Here is a 23,485-nt window from a genome sequence, read left to right as displayed (position 1 = left end):
CTTTGTGCAATAAAAGCGCATTGAATAAGTAGTTTCGTTCAATGCAGACTGTAAATAACGACCAAGAGAGGGCACTTCGGGAGTAGGGTAGCTTTCCTTGGCAGTGGTTTGATCTTGAAAACAGCAGTGTATACAAACATTTCTGCAAAGAACACATCAAGTAGTTATTTATGCATCACACAAAAAAAAAAATCTCACTCTGGATTTGCTCAACAGCCGAACATAAGCAGCATGGTACTATCCTTACACGCTGTAGTTATAAGACAAAATTACACAAGAGTGTGGAGCCCTTGTTTGCAAGCCTTCGCCTGGCATGCACTAGGCCTAATGGCTGCATAAACAACCTAGGATATTTCCTAGGCATACTTCTGCTGTTCAGCTAAGGCTTTTTGTAATCTGGGTCCAGCCTTTTTGTGGTTGAATGCGAGGGTTGGGGCCCTTTACCGTTGCCATACCCATGCGCCTCTACCAAACATTTAATTTAAAAAAAATCTAAATCAATATACTGACAAAATTGAAGGTAAAACGAACAAAACATGTTTCTTAAAGTGGTAAACATTTATTAACAAAAATACCACTAATGTGGAACTGATCATATCTAGCGAAAGTATAACAAAAACCAACTGGGTTACTTTGAATTATATATCTCCTCAGCTTTAGTTATTTCCTCAAGACAGTCACAAGGTGGCAGAGGTGCATACATTTCGACACAAAAGCAGCTGCATTTATAGCAACATTTTGTTTGGAAATATGGATTTTAAAATTACTGCTCGCTTGTAGCAGAATTACCCAAACTTCAGCCATTATTCTTTCTAAAAAGTACCTCGACAGCAGACATGTTCAGGACTCGTTCATCGAACAGTCTGAAATGTTCAATTGCGATGGGTTGCCCACATTTGCAGTACAGGTCCAAAGCAAAAAGGGTCAGATCCAACAGTTAATTTGCTTTTCTGCAGCGCAGAGAATTTGGCAAATTCCAGACACAGGACAGATGTATCACAGCAGCAAGGGGAACACGCACTGCCAAAGCCAGTAGGTCGCACATATGCAAAAGCTAATTGCTTCGCCAATGTGTTTAGGCCATGTTGTACACCAGAGATGCGGGGTGTCGAGTGCCTTGGCTTATGCATCACGTAGTAGCACACAGCCAATACAGACAATTCATTTTCAACTGAAATTATAATTACATTTGCACATACATTTTTACAGACAAAACTATACCGCGCACAAATGATAGTGTGAAAATGGCACCACCTAGTGTACTGATTTGTTTTGATCATTTTAAAATATTAATTTCCACAACAATTTAGAATGACAAATGTGCGTCATTTGCGCTTTCATAATGGATATATTCGGAAATATTTGCACTTCACTTAGACATTTAAATTTTGTTGTGTGCCTCGTAAAAAATATTCTTTTCTCACCCCAGTACCCAGCAAGATTGCCACATATAATCTTTCTTTAAAGTCCGAAAGAAAAGTAAACATCAAGCTCTCTCGGAAGACAGAGTCTGACATTTGACCTCTGAATTTGAATGCACAGCAAATGTGATAAGCTAAGAACAAAACTTAAAGGCCTGTTTGCAGAAAGGAAGTGCTGGTGGAAGAATGCAAGGAGCAAGTCAGAGGTGGTAAACCAGCTATGCTCCACTGGAGGGACAAACATGGACAGCCCAAAACAAATTAAGCCAGCAAATAGAAAGCAAGCAAATGTGAGTTACAAACCACATAGTCAATGGTAAGCAACAGACTTCATGCATTCCCAGGGAAGCTTTCACAGTGTAAAAGTAGTGTTTTTCAACCAGACAGGCGTGCTGTCTGGTAGGCTTCGACCTCAAAATTGTCAAGTTAAAAGTGGGCCACTGTTTTTTTCCGCTTTGCAATAGCACTTTTTCATATGACTGAATTGCCCCACTCATGTGTGGGATCACTTTAAAACAAGCAACGGCAAAGCCAACAGGTCACATCTTGAGAACATATTGACTTTACAATTGGCTTTTGCGATGATGTTCAGTACTAGCAAAAAGGTTAGTTTTCCTGCGACGATGCAACTTCATTATTTTGTAGGTGTGCGCAAGCGTGAAGACCCATGCATGCACATGAGTTACCACACATGTGTGCACCTACCAAATTACAACGTTTTATTTTTTAATTGAAAAAAGGAAAAAAAAAAAATAGGAGGCCCAGGGGAGAAGCACACAGAGGAGAGATAAAACAGAGGTAGGGGATAAGTACACGAGAGAGAACGCTGCACAGCATTATTATAATTGTGTGATCCTAAGGAAATAATTTAACTGGGTCTTTGTTCATTATTACAATTATATGAGTATGTGCGCTGTACAAAATCCTTGCATTTGATTAGCATATAATGTTGCACCACCTATATGAACCTAGGACATATTTAGTTTGCATACGACAGCCTACTTACTCTTAGTTCTCCAATAGCCATGTCATCAGGGTTGGGCGAAAACGATTGTCAGTTCATGTTTTAAAACTTACTTATAATAAATAACTCTGAATACATGGATAAGATATATTATGATGTACTAAAGTGAAACATAGAATTGTAAATTTTAAAGACATTATTATATTCTAGCATGTTTGTTGCAAAATTTGCTAATTTAATTGCCAAATACATTCACGGCTGGGCTAGTGCATGGGCTCTTAAGCTCTCCCTACTAATTTGTTGGCTCACCGATCTCTAATTTGTGGTCGTTTTATATCCGGTTCTTTACTTGGTAGTGAAACTACGTTAAGCACTGCCTAGCTCGCTGGCCCCCTCCTCCCATTTTGCTATCTCAGCCTTGTGTGCATCAGAGTAGGCTGCTGGACTAATGCACGGAATGTCTTGACCGCTGTCATTCAGGACTGAACAATGCTTGGCTCCCACAAAAAAAAAAAAAAACCCTGTGAAAAAACCAATATTGGTGTGAAAATATACAAAATGAAAAAGGCAGTGGGTTCCTGAAAGCAAACTGGAAGCAGGCCTGGAGAGGAAGGTGGGAAAATTAACAGGGAGGGTAGGAAGGTGGGAAAATTAACAGGGAGGGTGGTGGTGGGGGATAAGCGTGGTTGGAAATCAAACACATGATGTGGAAAGCGCTGGGGGGAGGGGAAGAAAGGAAAAGATTTAGGAAGCTGGAGAAAAAAAAAAAAAAAAAAAAAAAAAAGTCCTTGAATCCTTCACAAAAAAAAGGAAAATTGTTCCCAAAAAGTGGACACTGGTAGAATCATGAAGCAGCCAGTCCGAGACACGTAAAGAGGCAATGCTCCATGGAGGGGCAAACAGGAGATGGATGACATTTGAAGAAGAAAAATCAGGAAGCAAGAAAATAGAAATAGCAAAACAAAAAGCCAATGGAAAGCAGTGGGTGTAGTCGCTTTTCAGGTAAGCTTGCAGTATGTCCCCAATAAGTCTTTCACAAGACAGATGGGCTGTCTGGGGGCTTCTAAAGTGAAACATTTCTCTGTACAATAGTACACGTAATAATTAAAAAAATAATTGAAGCTTAATAAAATGTGTAATAGTTAGTCATATATAATTTTTTTTTTTTAAAGAGATTATATAAAATCAAAAAATTCAATATAATCAAATTAATCAGGGGGTTATATAGCGAGCTACTCACCCGTGAGAGTCTCAAAGCAAGGGGGGGGGCGCAGCAGCTCCGGATGTGTCTACATCCTTCACACACACAAAATAAAGTAATTTAAAAAAAAAAAAAAAAAAGGTGAGGCAGCGCAATGTCATGAAAAGGGCCGCCACAGAACGAGGGTGGAAAAACTCATGTGCCTCCAGTGTCCTAGGATGCACCACAGGTCAGTTCATTTTTACAGTACCAAAAAGGATCCTGGATATAAGATGTACAGGTTTACCATCAATTCTAATGGGTAGGATTCACTTGGAGAATGATTACAGGCATTCTCCCACCGAAACCAAATGCAAGAATGAAAGGGGGAAAAAAGGCAATCTAAAAAAGTTTGCTGAAGTCAGTCTTCCCATGCTATTTGCCTTGGAGTACAAATCAAATAGAGCTTTTTTTAAATGTATGAACAGGCCTTCAAGGGATGGCTTAACTTATTTCTGAAATAGGTACATTTCTCAAAAGAGTACATGTATCAGCTTTAACCTTTGTAGAGTGGGATTTACATCCGATAGGCACAGGTTAATTTGCCAATTGATATCGCAGTAAGGCACTAGAAACTATTCGCCTTGAAATGGCAGGCTTTCTACTTACAACCATTCTAACGAGACATTAATTTACAAATGAATGTTCAGATTGCCTAACATGAGTATTAGGAACACTTTCCACAGTGAATGAAGTTCTCGGAAACCAAGTCGGCAAAGAAATGGTCAGACATGGAAAACTATAACCACTTTGGGTAGATAAGTTCCAATGGTTGCCCGCCTTGAGCTGAGGCTATAGGTGCTTGAAAAGAAGCTTTCCAGGTCACATGTTGCAGAGAAGCCTTAGGTGTAGGCTTACGTGGTGGACCCATCAGTTTAGAAAATACTATGTTAAGCTCCCGAGATGGAGATCTAAAGAGGAAATACTTTTCTTATACCCGCTAAGAAATGTCGCTATTGTTGGAGATTTCCTATAGGTAATAATCGCTGTGAGGTGCACATTAACAGATAAGTGCAATCCAGATCTCACCCCAGATCTCACCAAATGTAAGACATGGAAGCAGCGTTTCTTCTTGGTGTCTGGAAGGATCATAGTGATTGGGAATGCCTATATGCAGAACCTCTTCCATTTGAAAGTGTATGAAGTTCTGGTGGACAGATACATCACCCCTTTCAGTAGATCCTACAAGTCCAAAAGCCTGTATTATGCAAAGTTCAAGAGCCAGGCCACCAGGTCCAACAATGAGAGGCTGGGATGCAGGATCTGGGGTCCAGAACATGAAGGAGAACCAATCTTCACAGGAGCTGCTTGTGCATACCCACTTCTGGGATACGAGGGTCATCCTGGCATGACTGTGGGAAGGCTTAGTCAGTGCTGATGTGACCAAGAGGATTAGAGGAAATACGTAAACAAACTTCCCTCAATATTTCATTAAGTTGGCACTTCCCTTCAATCATGGATGACAGTCCCTAGAAGCACAGTTATGGCCATTTTCTGTTTCTGCAAGGTGGTCTGTGGAAAGTCCCAATTGCAAAAGCTGTTTTACAGTACTTAGTTGTTGAGAACCTACTGAAGGTTCTCATGAGACACTGAGAGTCTACCCTTTGCTTTGAATACCTCCAAGGCAAACAGTCATGATGTGTAAGACGCTAGCTCTGAGACAATTCCAGATCATTTGAACTTTCAAGAAAAGTGTCGTGGAACATATCCTTGTTAGTTCAGACCGTACATTGGTGCTGGTCTGATAAAATAAGTTAAAAAAAAATAAAAAAAAATAAAAGTACTTCAAATCTGGAAGGATGAGAGAAAGTATTATAGAAGCCAGGCAGACTACTTTAAGTTCCAGCAGGTTGATGTGGTAAACCTCTCTTGCTGTCCAAATTCCCTAAACAGGATGGTTGTACCGGTCAGTACATCATTCCAGAAGAGGGGTACCCGTAAAAATGTTAGATTTTCAGTTCATTGAAAGTTGATGCCCTTCCACACATTTGGAAGAAATGACGAATCATAGTGTGCGATACAGTGACAGACTAGGTCAGGACTTTGAGGCGGCGTTGCTGTGGGCTTAATCTTTCCTTCATCCTGGCTCATTGAATAGTTCTCATCTGAAGTAAATGCTTTGTTATCCATCCCATGTGAAAGGTGTGTGAGGAACAGGCTCAACTACAAATGTAAATGACCTCTTACTAAACACTGTAGAGGATCTCGAAGAGCCTACATTTCTAAAACGATTAAAACCCCCATCTGTAATAAAAAAAAATCAGACCAGTTATCTTTTAATTAGAATATATTTGCATTGCAATTATGGTTCAGCTAGCACTTTGCTGATGAAGTTTAAATACATATTTTATATTGGATATATACATTCAGCTTTATTCTAGGAGTATTTACACTTAAGCAACCAGTGAATAATTTTTCCTTTACTCCTATGCCACTTATCTGCACTTTACGTGGCAGGCAATTTAGTAAAGTGGTAAATATGGTAACCTTGCACTACAATGGTTGTGCTTTTAAGCAGACCGGATATATATTTAAGGTATAATCAGCAGGATTTAGAAACTGCAATAGGAAGAACCACCTAAAGTTCAGAGTGAAACCCCTGAAAAGCCCTAGTTGGATAGGTTCAGAAAAAACCCTGGAATCGCAGAGTAATAGATCTTTTGCTAGCAATAGGCCAGTACCGGGATTGTTTGGATGAGTAATCTTCAAAGATTGTTGAAAGGTTGTTTGAAGAACAAGCTGCTTCTCAAACTGCCATCCTCAGAATCTCAAACATGTCATGCTCAGTTTTTAATCAATATCGTGTACTGTATTTTGCTCTGTGTGTCCGCTTTTTGGGGAATTGAACTGGGGGAATCAAATTGATTTGCACAGGAAGTGCCGCCAATTTTCACTCCAGTTAGCGTTCTAGACGCTCTGGAGGCTTCAAAAGAGGACGCTGCGCTGGTGCGCAGCAGACGCGCCGCTGGCGCGCCCCAAGGCAAGCCCGTCTGCGCATAGTCGGCGCTCGGACCGCTGTATCTGTTGGTAAAACCAGCATGGAAGGGAATACGATTAGGCGGAAATACAGTAAGTACTCCATGACTAAGCTTAGAATGCCGGTGTGTGGTTGCACTCGCTTTAATTTAGCCATGACTCCGGATTCTCCGTTTTGCAATGTCTGCAATTGGGAGGCTGTACCCTCAAGCGCTCATTACGTGACTGAAGGGGGGTATGAATCTACCCTCAGTATCCAACCTCAAGTTAATAACACTGCGAATGATAAACTTAAAGCTTTTCTCATGAATGCGCGATCGGTGAGGAAGCATGAATTTCTTTTGCATGACCTTCTTATGGAGGACAAGCCTGATCTTATTTTTATCCCAGAAACTTGGCTTCATAGAAGGCTCTAACCCCACTCTTGCGAATGCTATACCTTCAGACTACAAAATTATTAGGAAAGATCAAACTGGGAGCCGTGGTGGGGGGTAGCTATTATTTATAAAAGCCCCCTTCGGTGCTCGGTTATTGCAGTAAACGATCTTGTAGGAGCAGAGGGATTATGGTTTTATCTTTCGATCTCTGCGCATCAGTCTGTTGCAGGAATACTTATTTATAGGCCACCGGGGCCGGTGGGATGTTTTTTAGAATATCGCCCTGGCTACTGCCCCCATTGCTGCTAGATATAAACATTGTATGGTTTTAGGCGATTTTAATTTACACTTGACCAGAATACTGATCTGGAGGCTAAAATGTTATGTGAATCATTTAACATTTTTTGTATGCCTCCTTTTGTGTTCTCTCCAACGCACAACAGGGGTCATACTTTAGATCAGATTTTTCCGTCCCATAACATTGAACTAGATAATCCTTTAGCTTTGACCTGGTCGGATCATTTCTTGCTCACTTTTTGGATGCATGTAGAATGTCATAAGCCCTGGCCCTCATCTAGCAATCAATCTAAGGTAACTAGATCTTTTAAAAATATTACCCCCGTAACCTTAGCGGAAATTCTAATTCCATCACCCTATTCCGGTGAAAGGTCTTGAGGATGCAGTATCCTCTTTAGAAAACTGGCTTCATAACTGGACACTTCACCATGCTCTTCCCAAAGTGCATAGGGACATGCGGAATAGTCCCTCGGCACCGTGGTTCTCGGAGGAACTGAGGCAGAGTAAAAAAGCCTGTAAATGTTTTGAGCGCTCTTGGAGGAAAAATGATGACCCCCAGAGCAAGCTCATCTACAAGCAGGCTCTCAAAACTCACTCCCTGAAGGTCCGAAACGAGAAGCAAAAGTTTCTAGCTAAAAAAATAGAGTCCGCAAACAATTGCAGCAAGGCACTTTTTAAAGTAGTGAAAGATTTTGTTTCCCCTATTGTTACTCAGAGCCCTTTCACTCCTACATCTGAATGGACTGCAAATATTGCTAAATTCTTTTACAACAAGATTAAGTCCATTCAGGACTCCTTTGCTGTATCCCCACAGTCAAATTTAGACAATGTTTCGGATCTCTTAGGCGGTCCTCAGACGGATGTTTTAGAAGAATGTCCTCCGATATCCCTGGATACATCCCTAACCATTATGAGAGCATTAAAATCTGGGTCGCATTACGACCCGTGCCCTGCCAAAATATTAGCATCTGTTGCCGAAGTTGTGAACCCTGCTGCCAATCATGTGCTGAATTTGGCACTGAGCACTGGCACAGTTCCTGCGAGATGGAAACTGGTCAAGATACTCCCTCTTCTAAAAAAAACCTCGGCCGATCAAGCGGTCACTAGTAACTACAGGCCTATAACACTGCTTCCTTTTTTTGCAAAAACTGTGAATGCAGTAATTACTAACCATCTAGAAACCACTAATGCTCTACACGCAAGTCAATCCGGCTTTAGAGCAAACTACAGCACTGAGACAGCTTTGCTAGAAATCTCTGAAAGCATTAGGAATACTCTTGACAGAGGAGGGAAAGCAGTCCTTATACTGCTTGATCTCTCCGCTGCTTTTGACACCGTGCTCCATGACCGCCTCCTCCAGAGACAGAGTGCGGCCTACGGGGCACGGTTCTCAACTGGTTCTCTTCCTCCCTGAATGAGCGTCAATCTGTTTGGTCTCCTCCTTTTTCTGCTGACATTCCCCAACTAAATGTGGGAGTACCCCAGGGCTCTGTGCTGAGCCCGACTCTTTTCAATGTATATATGGCCCCGTTGGCCTCTCTTGTTGAAATATTTGGAGCCAAGATTATAACATATGCTGACGACTATCAAATTTTGTTTACTTATGGAAAGGATGAACCCTTCAATGAAATTTTAATCAGTGAATGTCTGTCCAACATTTTTGGATGGTTTTATCGGAACCAGTTGTCCTGTAATTCGGCAAAGACCGAAATTAGTATCTTTGGACACACCCAAGGGGATGAGTGGAAGAAGTGGTGGCCGCAGGACCAGCCTTCTCCTCCTAGCCCCGTCTCTACTGTGAAAAATCTTGGAGTCCTATTAGACTCGGATCGCTCTATGAAGTCGCAGGTTTTAGGCTTTTAAAAATGTTGAGAACTTCCTTTCTCTTCTGCCCCGGTCCCATAAACAGACTGCAGTTCAGGCTCTAATCATTTCTAGATTAGACTATGCCAATGTCCTCTATCTGGGCATCCCGAAATTTCTTGTAAACCGCCTGCAACTGGTTCAGAATGCTGTGGCCAGGGCTGTTGAGAGGGTCGGCACTAGGACCCATTTGGCAAGCCACTTCAAAACATTACACTGGCTTAAAGTAAAAAACAGAATTGATTTTAAGGCATTGGTCCTTGCTTTCAAAGCTCTCCACGATAATGGGGCCTCTTATCTCAAAAAGAGAATTACCCCCTATTGTCCAGGGAGGACGCTAAGATCTTCTACACTACATCTGCTTGTGGTGCCAAAATTATTTCGAACTAGGAAGGGAGGTCGTTCCTTCCAGGTGATCGTTAGTAAGTTATGGAACTCCCTCCCCCTGGCCCTCAGAAGTGATCCTGAATTCCTTAGTTTTAGACGTCATCTTAAGACCTGGCTGTTCCCCCTATAGATTGCAACAGGTCGTGAATGGTAGGACAGAAAACGTGTATGATCTCTTTTCTCTGGCAGTTACTTTTAGCGCCGGGACACTTTGAGTAGCCGAGCGCTCTACAAGTCCCCTTTAACATAACATTAACAGCTCCTTTAGAAAAGGAACACTGACTATTTTGAGGGTGGAGGGTGGGGTCCTCTCTCTTAATATCATACATACCATTAATGTGCTCCAAAGCTTCTTCTTTACTGCGAGTTATCTTATCCTGCCTCCACGATGAAGGTCGTCGGGATTGATTGTGTTTCACCAAAAGATGCGAACAGCGGACTTTGGTCGGCTCACCCTGGTCCATTTTGCCACAGCCACTGGGTCTTTCCCACTGGCTTGCGTTTGTCATGTGGTTGAAGTAATATACACGGCCTCAAAAAGAAGAAAAATGTAAACGTGAAAACAAATTTAGCATTCACTTATAAAAAAAAACAACATCTTTAAAATGATCAGATATTGAATTACAGAATATAACTGCTCATGTGACTTCTGAGTTCATGTGTTGAGCAAAATAATCACAAAAACAGGCTTGGACTCACTCATATCAGCCACAGCTGGATGAAAATTACAATTAAATTTTGGATCAGCCAACAAAAGAATGTCCTTCTCCTACTACTAATGGCTGAAATGTGTATTAATCTAAAAGTGTGAGCCTCCACTGAACGAGTGGATGGAGAGTCATCCATGGACTCCAATAGAGACTCGCAGTCCACATATTCCCACAATGTTCTACATCAGGGGTCTCCTACCTTTTCTGTAGTGAGAGCTACTTCTGATCAGTGAAAATCATTGCGAGTTACTGAAGGCTAAGCAACTCAGGCATCGTTATCAGATGCCCCTACATCCAGCTTAATTGGCTTTAAGCCTATTGTCCATAGAGTCAGATGCCATGGTTTAAACAAAATACTTTGACGAGGGGCACTATGACAGGGCTGCCATGTGTTCAGTGAGCATGGTCTTTGGGGAGGATATGACCATGCATGCTTAAGAATGGGATGTGTGTGTAAGGGTGACAGACTATTTCGTTATGTACTTGTGGCACAGGACATACCTTTCATCGTATGTGGCACGTTACATGTATAACACAAATGGGAGACATTTAAACTGCAGAAAAGTGCTAGGAAAAATATTTAGAGTCTGGAACATTTTTCTGAACTTTAAAATTCTCCAGCTTAAAATAACGGCTTTATGTTTCACTTATAAATATGGCACTATATCGAGAAAATTAAACTGAAGAGTTAACGGTTTATGTGGGTTCCATAAACGTCATCTAAATGTTCTCCCATTTCCAAGTGTCACATTTCCAAACACCAAGCACCTTGCTCTCAGTGGCAGGTAGGCATGGGGACCTATTAATGCCAGAAAATAAATTGTTTAAATGGGAGTGAATAAATATGCTTCATAAAACAGTAAGAGGCATTTGTCTTCATTAAAAGTGGAGAAAGACATTAATACTTAATGTTTAGTAGAAAAGTTCTCTTCATTTTTAATTTCTCCCATTTAAAAAAAAGTACTATTTTTCAGTTCTAAATACCACACAGTTTATACCGGCTACCGAGAGCAAGAGACCTCCTGGAAGTAAATGCCGCACTTTGAAATGGGTACAAATTTAAATGAAGTTAATCGTTAAGGTAACTTTTCATTTTATTTTTTCCCATTCAAAAGCATTCAGAAACATTTTTGTTCAAACTTTTACTTAAGAGTTAAATACTTCAGTTCTTCACCCCCGCAGCGCAGCTTGGCCCATAAATCTGACTGAGTACTGCTCATTATCAGGCTCTGCTGACTGCAGCCTCATAATAATGTTAAGTAAGTAAACTAGTGCCTCCTGAACCTTAAAAGACAATGTATCCCAGGCCGTATTTAGAAATTAACTCAAGGCTGCGACCTACTTTGAAGGTGTCTGGGAAGTGACTGGTATCTTGGATGGACTGGTTGGAAACACCTGCTCTAAATTTTCTCCAACTCCTTCAATAGCCACTCTTACTCTCGTAATCACTTTCCCCCGTCATTCTCCTCTTCCTATGCACCTTCTTCTATCCTGTATAATACGCAATCTACTAACATAACACCTACTGCAAACTTTACTATCCAACCATCTGCCATACTCCTGCCTGCCATACTCCAGTCTACCATACTAATCACAGTTAATTAACTCTTGAACGCTCTGAAGTCAGCAGACATGCTCAATAGAGTCTGGTGACTCCACCCAAACACTTACTATCAGCGCATATACAGGACCCCGTAGCAAATGTGTTCTATCCACTTAGTCCCCCCATAATGCATTTGAAAATAACCCCAAGTTTCACACGGGGAATAATGGATGGAACACCTCAGGAGAGGCCTGCCAAGAACTTTTGCTCTTGGGTTCAAGAGTGTGGAACCCCTTGTGGTTGGGGTCCCATGACTGCAGTGGTTATTTAATTAAAATGAAGAAAGACTCCAATACATGTGCTGCAGTTTAAATGCTTTACTGACAGTACTGAAGGAAAAAAAGGCTATGTTTGCTCTCTTGGGGAGTTCATTTGAATGGGGAGTTGTCAATGGGTGGCTCATGGTGAAAGGTGGCTCAGTAACAGGGTGGTTCCAGACAGATGTAGTAGTAGTCCCTTTGGAGATAAAGGATCGGTAGTGAGTGCCCTTGTTTGTCGGTGGGATAGTAACTACCCTTGAGATCAGAAAGGGGATCATGGACACAATAGATGGGTTAGAGATAAACGCTGAGATGTCAAGGTAGGATAGGCGACTGCCCAAGTACAGTGAAGTAGGTCATCATATAGATAGTTACCCAGATACAGAGGTGCTGGCTGTGGCAATTCAATAAAATAGGTCCTGAGTGGGGAGACTACTATGGATCAGGGAAGGCCCTGTAGGTGGACAGTGTGCAGGAGGCGGGCGTGTGACCCAACCAGATGGCTGGGTGGTGTCCGCTCAACAGGGAGAGGCCCTCAGAGCATCAATCTGGATGTTGTAAACCACGTCTGTTGGGGATTGCAGCTCTGAGCTGTCAGAAAAACAGCCTCCAGAGGACTTTGTCTTGGCTGAATTTGCCTGTTGCACTTAAAATGTACCAGCCTTAAGGAGCGACATCCTGAGGCCACTTGAGAAGGCCTGGCGTACCAGCATTGGCTTTGTTTGGTGGGGCTGGTGGTCAGCTATGTGGTGCAGGAGATGGGTGCACCCACAGCAGCACAACAAGGTGTTGTGGGCTCATGAAAGAGGGGACCCTCTGCATCATTCTTGGCTTGTGCTAGACACCCCGACGGCTAAAAACGACAAACTGGGTCAGAAGAGCAGGTGGCAGAAGGCTTTGCCCAGTGCACTTTCGATGTACCAGATTTGTGGTGCAAGCCCATGAGAAGGTAGTAGCACAAGGGGTGGGGAGGGACCCAAGCAGCTTACGCCCGTGCTCTGCGGTGCCCGCTCCGGACACAGAGCATCAGTATGGGAGCGTAGCGAAGCACTTACATTAGGGATTGTTGCTCGGAGTGTATGGAAGCACAAGCTGCTGAGGGCTCTGCCTTAGACTTCTGCCTGGTGCACTTTAGAAGTACCAGCCTTCGGAAGCAAGGCCCTGAAGTCCCTCAGCAGGTAGAATCAGCCTCTTAGCTGAATGAGGTGATAGGTGGCAGTGTGTGCCATATATGGTGCCTTCCTTGCTTCCGATGGGTTTTTCTTTGGGAGATAGTGTGGATGAGAGTTACGAAACCCTTAGCCAGCGCCCCTTGATCCACTTCCTCACAAATTTTGGAAGCTATTTCGGGAAGAACTCTTTCCGCCATTATTTGCGACCTGCTGTCAATCGCTCAGGTCTGCTCGAGTACCGGATTGCTGGAAGTTGGCAGTGGTGTCTCCACTTCTTAAGAAGGAAACTTTGGATCCTTCTTGCCCTGCCAAATTACAGGTCCATTTCCCTTCTCCCTTTTCCAATCAAAATCTTGGAGAAATGGGCTACAACATCTTTCCAGCTATCTGGAGACCAATGCATGCCTGGATGTGGCCCAATTTTGATTTAGACCAGGCCATGGGACAGAGTCAGCACTGGTGACTGTGCTAGATGACCTCAGGACGCGTGCCGACCAAGGACGGGCAGCTTTTTTAGTGCTGCTCGACATGTCGGCCGCGTTCGACACGGTCAGCCACACGATCTTGATCAGGAGGTTGGAGGAAGTGGGGGTGACTGGCTTGGCCCTTGATTGGCTGGTGTCTTATCTGGATAACAGACACCAGGTAGTGGCCCTGCCACCGTTCAAATCTACCATCAGAAGGGTTGGGCAGGGCGTGCCTCAGGGGTCAGCCATCAGTCCTCTCCTCTTCAATCTTTACCTCCGCCCTCTGATCAAGCTGATAAAATCTTTTGGCATCGCAGTCACCAACTATGCGGACGACACCCAACTTATCTTCTCGTTTGAGGGTAAGGAGGCGGTGTCGCAAGAGGTCTTCCACCGTTGCATGACCTCTACGGCAGATTGGTTATGCCACAACTCTTTACAATTAAACAGTTCCAAAACGGAGGTTTTACATTGTTCAATAGACCGTACCCCCAGGCCTCTTCCGTCGGACTTTTGGCCCCCTTCCTTCCAGGGCACTAGTGCACCGGCAGACTGTGCGGAATTTGGGAGTATTTTTCGGCTCCAATCTTTAATTGGATGTATCTGTTAACAAAACAGTGGCAACGTGCATGGCTTTGCTTCGCACGCTGAGGAAGATCCTACCACTGCTCCCAGCACAGGCTAGACCAGAGGTAAAGCAGAGTACCATCTTAAGTAGACTTGACTACTGTAACGCACTACTTCTGGGAGCCCCGGTGACTCTGGTGGGAAAATTGCAGCGCGTGCAGAATTTCTGCTAAATTGGCCCGGTCACGCCGGCGTGCTGATTCCTCTACCATTGCGCTCAGGGACCTCCACTGGCTGCCAGTCACTCAGCGGATCGAATTTAAAGCCCTCTGCATAGTTTTTAGGGCCCTTCATGAACAAGGTCCCATCCCTTTGCAGAACATGTTCTCGTGGTACACTCAGTCTAGATCTCTCCGCTCTGCCACAGCCTGCTTGGTGGTAGTCCCTAAAATCCTGAGGACTCGGTTGGGAGGCCGGTCTTTCAGGTTCTCAGCAGCAACTCTGTGGAACTCTTTACCGCTGGCTCTGAGGAGTGTGGGAGATCTTCATTCTTTTAAGAAAGCTTTGAAAACACATCTCTTCCCAAGAGTGGCGTAAATCATACAGTGGTTGATAACATCGTGCAGGTTCCATCAAAAGTCTAAGCGCCAGGATGCCCATTGGGTGACAGTCAATGCGCTATACAAGTATACCTATACATACAATCAAATTTCACAAACTGATCTTAAGGGTCCCTAGTTAAGTCTCCAGCTACACTGCTTGAAAACCAGGAAGTGGTGTTCCAATCAACACCAAAGATTGATCCACATGCTCAAACTAACACAATCCTATCTTAACAATTTGCCTCTGTAGCTCTTCAAAGAAAATATTCACATCTTAAAATCCGCCAGACACTTAAGGGTAGATTTTATTTCTCAGTATTATAGACTTGCAGATGGTAGGTATTTTGTTACATGCAATGTCAGATTACCATTGTACGGAAGGATTTTGCTGTTCATCACCTTTGACAAACCCTAAGTGTAGAAGATTTCCACTGTAATATCTCTTGTGAGAATGGAAACTTAACCGAGGGGTATATCCATCTTCACTGCATAACCTAAATGTTAAAGTAACGTTATAGTTAGGCGAATAGGTCAGGGACAACAAACGTTTTGAACACACAAAAAAAAAAAAAACTCTCAAGTTATAGTTAGCAGAGCCAACTTAACTTGAGCCCCCACCATGCATTGCTTATGACCCACATAATTCATGAATTCATTTAGGACATCATCCAAGCATCTTTGGTGTGCATTACTCTCTAAACTAGTATGGCATTAGAGGCCTAAAATAAGTATAAAACAGCTCAGAATATTATAAAACATCATTAACGCCATTGCAGCTACAATCGATCATGTGTAGTTTGGATGTGAAATGTGCAACATTGACCCTAAGTCAAATACTTCAGGGGTAGCCTGGTTCACAATAGCAGTCAAACACACATATATGGGAAACTCTCATAGCTGATGTGTTCAATATCTACACAACGGTTCAGAAAAAGCCAAGTTCCTCAAGATACTGAACGTCTGTTCCAAAACTTACGCCCTACTACAGACAGCTTTTATCTGTATCAAACCCCTCATAGTCACCTAACCTATACTGGGAAATGAAGTTGACGGGAGTGGAAAAGTGGGTACGGTTTACAGTGTTCACTCTATTGAGAGATTTTACTCTGTAACACATGGTTTCCAGATAGTGAAATGCTCATGAGAAATACACAGAGCATCAAGTATCTCCTGAGATGTAGAGAGTACTAAGATACATAGAGTGTACAATGTACACTATACAAAACTTGTGCAATGAGACTATTCACTTAAAATAACCACAGTCTGAAAAAGTTCATACTACCTTCTGCCTCATGCTGTGATGAAAACTAAAGACAGCCCAATTTCTGAAGCAAATCAAGCACATGCGTTTTGTAAACACGTACACCCATTAGCTGGACAAAGGCTGTACAAAATAAGGAAGAGAAATATAGTAGTTACTTGCCACTATGTAAACAAGCCTCAGAAAATAAAAAAATAAAAAACACAAAAATGTTACTAGACCTGCAGGTCTTGTAACTTGAACAATCTACTTGACCCAACAGTCAGCACATTTTCCATTGAAATAGCCAAACAATTACCCACTGGCATGCAGTTTTACTGATAAAACGATAGTGTACGAACAAGGTGTGTCGCCCTGCCTGATCCTTATTAGGCCCTGTGGACCCAATCTCCCCCAGGCCGCCTCCCTTTTAGCCATGCACCCACCCTCCGAGAGATGTGGCTCTGGTGATGGGGTCCACAGGGCCTTTTAAAGGCTCTGGAGCAGGGCCACTTGGTCCCCCTCCCCTTTCAAAAACATATGGCCCTGTGCGGGGTTTGACACAAGCCAGTCCCTGTGGGCAACCCTGCAGCAAACAGCCAAATGCTGTGCATGGCCGGATTGGTTTTACGTATGGTAAGAAAAAATTACTCAATGTTAGAAAAAATCCTTAGGAAGTCACTGAATTAACTTGGGGCCTCATTATTATGTTGGTGTGCCACAGCTGACAGGCATCCAGGATAGCAGTCCATTCGTCATATTACAATGCAGTCGGAGGGACAGACAGATTCCTCCGACAGGCTCAATCAGTCTGACCGTAACCCCTACAATCACGATGTCTATTTCCCACAGCCACTCCCACCACGGAAATACTGTTGGAAAGGGACTTTGGGGACCTAGCAGGGCCCCCGTTCCCTGTGGGCCTCTGCAATGTGGCCCCCCCAAACATCCATTCACCATGTGCCAGGCACCACATGGTCCCACTCCCGTTCTCCGACTGTCAACGTAATAAGGCCCTTAGTGCAGTGTGATAAAAAAAAAAATATATGTTTAAAAATAAAACCTTAAACATTCACTGAAAAAAATCCCTCAAGGTTATAGTACCGTTCTAGTTAGGTGAATGTCAGTTACAACACCAAAGTTTTGAGCTAAAAATAAAACGCCACAAACTCAATGGTTCTAATTAGCAGAGCTAACTAGAACTTTCTCCCCCACCATGCACTTCTGAAGACCTCACATATTACATCCCTCATGACATTTATTATGTATTATGACATCTAAAATTACATCATTGATGACATCCGTGATAACCTCATCCAGGCTTCGATTTTGCACATATTGTGCAATAAACCAGTATGGCATCAGAGGTCTGAAAGGAAGTACAAAATAGCTCCAAAAAATATGAGGCATCCTTAATGCCATCACAGATACAACCCTCCCCCCGATCCAACCCCCCCCCACCACACCCCTTCAGGTGCGGAGTCCTTTTTTGGTTATTTGAGGTAGTTTGGGGTTGCTTTCCCCAGTGGTTGTTTACTTGCACATCCCTGAATTTGTTGATACCCATACTACCATGTGATTATAGGGTATTTATCAAAATAACTTTTTCGCACACACTACTTTACATTTGGAAGGCACAAATGCGGAGAAATACAATTGACACTAACAAAAGTTCTACTATTCTGTATTACCACATCTCCTGGGAAAAATGGTACCTCCCTTGTGCGGGTATGCCTAGTGACGGCGACCGGAAAGGGCCCAAACCAGAACATGGACAGGTCACATGTTTGCCACAAAAACCCGCCCTTTTAAAAATGGCCACTGCTCAATACGTAACACCACCCATGTCCACTCGCATTTCTAAGGAGGGTGGAGGTTGTTGTAGGAAGCCCTCTGTAGCATCAGCTGGAACAGTGATGTCCTGCTTTGAAAACAAAAGTGCCACGTGACCGGTGCAGATAGCAGGCCATCATGGCTTCTAAGACTGGCAGAGATCCCTCGGGGAGCCGCAGTGCTCCACAGGGCTGCATGTAGCTGTGGAGAGATGCCTGCTCTGCAACAGCACCCGGTGGAGGCTGATCTGAGCTAAGTGTGACTTTTTTCCTTTGACGTCCGCAACACAGAGGAGAGTGGGGCCAAGTTGTAAGGAGCAGGGCGTACCTATAGCCTGGGTATGGCGGGTAGGTGGTGGTAACACTGACACCTTTCTTTCGGAATCATACCAGTGCAGGGTCATATCAGGCTCCTGGAATCTCGTGCCCCTGTTGCAAAACATGGTTCTTTTAAAGGTTACCAATTTTATCACACAACTAGCTCAATATCTGGAATAACGGATCATGCCCCCTAACCTTTAAAGTGCCCTAAACATTCGGATTTAGCTTTTCCTCAAGCATACACAGTACGGCGCTGTCAGTTTGTACTGAAACTCTGTGTAGAAGTCACTGGTGCGCCATATGTCAAGCAACTTCCAAATGAGATTTGGCAGGCTGTACTACAACTTCTAAAGACATGCCCTGCCTCGGTGTCCACACATATGTGGAGTGACTGATCAGCTAGTATGTTGTATAAACCTAAAATGGATCAGTTACATTTTCCAGGAAAATATTTGTGGCATATGAGCGTTCCTGATTTTATTTTTTGTTTACAATTGTATAACTTTTTATTCAACTGTATAGAGCAATAAGTGTTGACTACTGCATGGTGATCAGAGTCACATTATATTCTTCCGTCTGAAATTGCGAGTTCTCCAAATTAAACATGGTTCTACACTGGTGTGTTCCACCTTGGTAGAGAAGATCTAGCCAAGTCGAACATGGTTTTATCATAATCTATGTGACCAAAATCCCAGAGGTACAGTGCTTTGTCCAACCTGTAACCACGAGAGCATCAGCACACTTAACTTAAAAAAAAATGCACTGGAGTTGCTAATTTTTCCAAAGTAGGCCATCTATCTGAAAAATATCAACATCTATATGCTCTGTAGTTTACATGTGAACTGTTGTCTGTTTTGAGGAGGAAACCCGGTTCTTCAAAGCAGTATAGTTTTTTTAGCAATCCAATATCCATCAGCTATCCAAACAGATGTTCCTTAACACTTTTCTTTCCAATTAGGTCACATCATTGAAGAACATAGTTAGTGTTACACTTATTTGATATAACTATGATCACTGTATATTCTAAAGCCATTGTACCCATTTTTTATTTCTACTGTATGGCAATAGGACCCATATAGAACATAAATTTGAATATCAGTAACTGAATAAAGGGAAACTTTTTCAACTTTGGGTTCTGAGTGGCATCATATACAACTTGCCCTTAATGTCACTTAGAACCCCTCTCTGAAAATCATCACTGGTACTCACAGGTATCCATCTACAATTCTGTATGCTCTTTCCACGTAAAGTTCTTAATTCTAGAAACTCGCTGGTCTCCAATATTATAGAGTAGATTGTGGGATCTGGAATGTCAGATTGAGAGTTGTTTTTTTGTAACTTTGCTTTTGATTTGAATAGATGCTAGTTGGGGATAAAAGGACTCCCACACTGAACTGAATTTAATGCTTATTTTTGTTAACATGCTTGCCAATAGTGCTTTATTGAAGATAAGCGTACAGCTTCATGTGATGACTTGTCTAAGTTCTTTTATGTGGTGAAAAGTGAGATCTTTGGCAGAAAGATAAAATCAGACCTAGGTCACATTTGGAATTGCAAGAAGACTGCACTGCCCTAGAATATAGTTTACTAGAAGTACAAAGTGCGCGTTTCCAAAAGATAAATAAAAGGCATTGTTATTTACAATGCCATTAGCACAAAGTCTCGCAAATGCAAGACCTATTGCAAATGCTTGTTTTGTCTTGAATCGAGACTGTGCATGTGCTGTTTCGAAAAGACATGCATGTCCTTTCGGGCTTCAACCCGCCCATAAGCTTTCCATTCGCAGACTGTCTCTCTCCCATTCTTTCTCCCCATTCGTGTACGACATGCATTGGTCATGTCTCTTGCTGTGTTTAACACTCCCACAGAGCAAGGACCAAGTACTGGTACCTATCCCAAGCTGCCATTTTAAGATAAGTTTCAGGAACTACTTATTCTGATGGTTTTGAGCACTTGACACAAGCGCTCTGTGTTATGTCACTCCCAGCTCAGACAGCCCTGAAAATCTTGTTGGAAAGCTTATTCTTATGTCATCACATTTGCTAAGCATTCAAAGACCGAGATAAAACGTCAGACACAATTTTCAGAAGGTGCTTGTTCTGGGCTGCACCTCCCTCCCGCTTCCCTGCGTATTATGAATGTGTGCGTGTACCAGATAGAATGCAGCACAGGTGGAGTTAGGAAACCCTCTCCTCCATTATGTTATTTTATAGCCCAAAGTTCACATTTCAGGAATTTCTCAGTTCCCACAGAGGAAGGAGAGCAGGCGGACCAAAAATGACATGGCTAAGTAGTGCAACCCTAATACTCCCTTTTGTTTTAATTCCTCTTCCGGTGGGCAATGCAGGGAACGGCAAACCTGAAAATAACCATAAATTACAAGTGGACCCTTTGAGCACCGTACCTGTTAACAGCTTATTTTATATAGCACTTTACTCCACAAAACCAGGGTTCAGGGGATTGAACAGCAGAACGTAAATGGATTGCGGCATCAATATAATCAGGCATTGGCAAAGCCTATAGACCTGGTAAGCAACTGAAAGCAAATCCCATTTGTTGATTGGCTAATTTTTTGTGAGTGGGGTTGCGGATGGGAAAAGGAGTGAACCCAGAAATAAGCCAGAGAGTCAAAGCACTCACCAAATCTAATTCAATCATTGATTTGTCCTCATACTCATGAAGCCATTCACCTATATCATTCTTGCACTCAGCCACTGGTGCATCCTCAGTTGCACAGACAACCTCGGCAGCTGATGAAGAGGCATGTCTACTGCAAGATAGATATTGGTGCTGCAAACGCTTGTTATTTTTAATAAAAGTAATATAATGTAAGTGGCGATCGCTGCAAATTGCCCCTATTGGCAAACAAAAATATTAGAGATCAGTTTATCTTCAACTAAATTACTGTTGTGCCTGTGATATGTAGGCACAGAGTAAAACCATGCATCTTATTGTGCCATGTGATTAATTGCACTGTTGAGTGGACCTGGTGAAATAGTGGGTGAATGCACCTGCTATGGAAATATATTGCTCTCGAACGGGTGTCCAGCTTTGCAATTTAAGCGGTCACTGCCGAGGTCTTTGTTTTTAGCCATCAGGTCACAGGTTCAACTCCTGACAGGGCTGCATCAACCTTTCAGCCTTCTGAAGCCATTTCAAGTGAGTCCCATTGCCCAGGTTAGAATAATCATTTTTATCACGTTGCCTCTAGTAAGATTGTCGACTAGTTTGAAACCCGGCTGGGCGGTCTAGGCATTTCATCATACTTTAGTTGATTAAATCAGTACTGTTGCACTCTTATATCCCAAATGTTTAGTGTTGCATTAAAAAGGACATTATCCTTTAGACAAACTTGTTTTTTTAAAAAGGTTATTACGTGAGCACATCAAATTGAGTCACCTTTTTTCTAGCAAGTTGTTGTAACATGTTTGTTTTAAGTGTCACATCTCCTTTGTATGATCACTAAAACAATGTGCCCCGTCATTCTGTATGCACACACAAGGCTTCATTCACGGACCTACAGACTGACGCTGCAGTTCACAGCAGATTCATTATTGTGCCTTTTTTATTTGCCATACTGAACAGCACCGACAAAAGAATTGCTATTTACCGATGTAGTTTAGCATCAAACATATATGTCAAAGCCTCTAGTTACAATTGCCTTATTTTCACATAATTTGCTTTTTGCATTGAGCTGGATTCAACATTCTTCGTAGCAACATGGAGCACATTACAGATTTTTTTTAACCAATTAAATAAGATACAGATAAATTCTAATAATATTGCCAAAGGCAATAGCTTTGTTTTACAATGTAGGTACTTGTGAATTTTATGCACTCAGCAGGCACCTAAGGAAACCTAGCACAGCTGTACATTTTTTTTTAATAGACGCATAGGAATCTAGGGTTGGGCGATGTGTGGCTCCCACCAGGGAACTCAGGACTGTGACGAGGAAGACACTGAGTAATGAATATTACTGGTAAGTAACCGGGCATTACCTCCTTGTTCGCCTTCCTCTCCCTGTCCTCACACTTGAGTATGTACACAAGCCAGAAATTGATTTCGACCAAAGACACCACGCTTAAAGCAAAATAAGGACATGAACGCAAAGATCTAAACATGACACTGCTGAAGGGCCCACAGCACTTAAACCAGCAGCACCAAAAGCAGAGGTCTCAGCACCACCGAGGAATAAACGGCAAAGGGACCAAACATGTGGGCAAGAACCCAAACGGCTGCAAACCAAATGCACCGACAAAAGTCGTCCAGAGAAAAGCAGGAAGCCTCCCATCGCCAGACCCAGGGAGAGAAACAAGGCCTCTGACATGCAAAGAACAGCAGCACATCACAAAGACACAGTAAGAGCACAAAGTACATACGGGGAAGGAAAATGCACCTCAATGGAGCAGACACAGGAGACAGGCAAAAAACTTGGCAAAACAGCAGACTACAAAGGAAAAGGGCACCCACCCACAGAGAGAAATGATGAAACAGAACATAGATCAAAACGTCCGGAAAAATACAGAAGGAATGAAGGAGAGGACAAACAATGACCCAATCAGGCACCTAGAAGAAAGGCCACCAGAACAACCGTAGCTGAAAGAAACCTGAAGACAGCAGACCCCAAAGGTTCCAACAGAGCATCCTGCAACACCAGCAGAACCAGAGGCATAGCCCAAAACGGCACTGGGGAAGGGGCAACAGGGTACCGAAGAAAATTCAGAGTGAAGCCAGTCACGAGAAGAGCAACAGACAAAACCCTCAGAAGAGAGGTGGTGGGGTGGTGGGGTACCAGGAGATGGGTAACGGCCAAGCGGCAAAATCCCAGTGAAAGAACACAGATGTGCAACAACAGGGGCTAGAAGAACCAAAAGGCCAATCAGAAAGGCAGTCAGCCAACCCTCATCGGAAGAGGGAAGTGACCCCATCTGAGGCAACCGTCCCAGAGTAGCAGAATCCCTCAGAGTGGCACTCCATCCATCCCACAGGCATTGGTTGTGAACACCAGGGTGGGAAGAGATAGATAAAGAGCAGGGCCCAACCTCCGCCAACCCATTAACCCTGAAGTCACCCTCACCTCCTTTTACTTCTATCCGCTAGGAAACCTAAAAGTCACTTCTCTTTATGAATAACATTAAAAGTATGTAAAAAAAATACAATTAAAAAAAAAAAAAACAACACAATCT

General features: G+C 42.9%; 1 protein-coding gene across 1 annotated transcript in view; it reads right to left on the bottom strand.

Annotated features, from left to right (window-relative positions):
• PIN1 (peptidylprolyl cis/trans isomerase, NIMA-interacting 1) overlaps nucleotides 1-23,485 on the bottom strand; it is a 40,033-nt gene that overhangs the window by 2,667 nt on the left and 13,881 nt on the right. Inside the window, exon 2 of the mRNA XM_085654427.1 lies at nucleotides 9,857-10,057. Within this exon, the coding sequence (XP_085510553.1) occupies nucleotides 9,857-10,057 (201 nt within the window). The remainder of the gene's footprint in view (nucleotides 1-9,856; nucleotides 10,058-23,485) is intronic.

The sequence above is a fragment of the Triturus cristatus genome, chromosome 4_1 (assembly GCF_964204655.1).
Source record: "Triturus cristatus chromosome 4_1, aTriCri1.1, whole genome shotgun sequence".
Classification (NCBI taxonomy): domain Eukaryota; kingdom Metazoa; phylum Chordata; class Amphibia; order Caudata; family Salamandridae; genus Triturus; species Triturus cristatus.
This window is presented reverse-complemented; position numbering and strand designations above follow the sequence as displayed.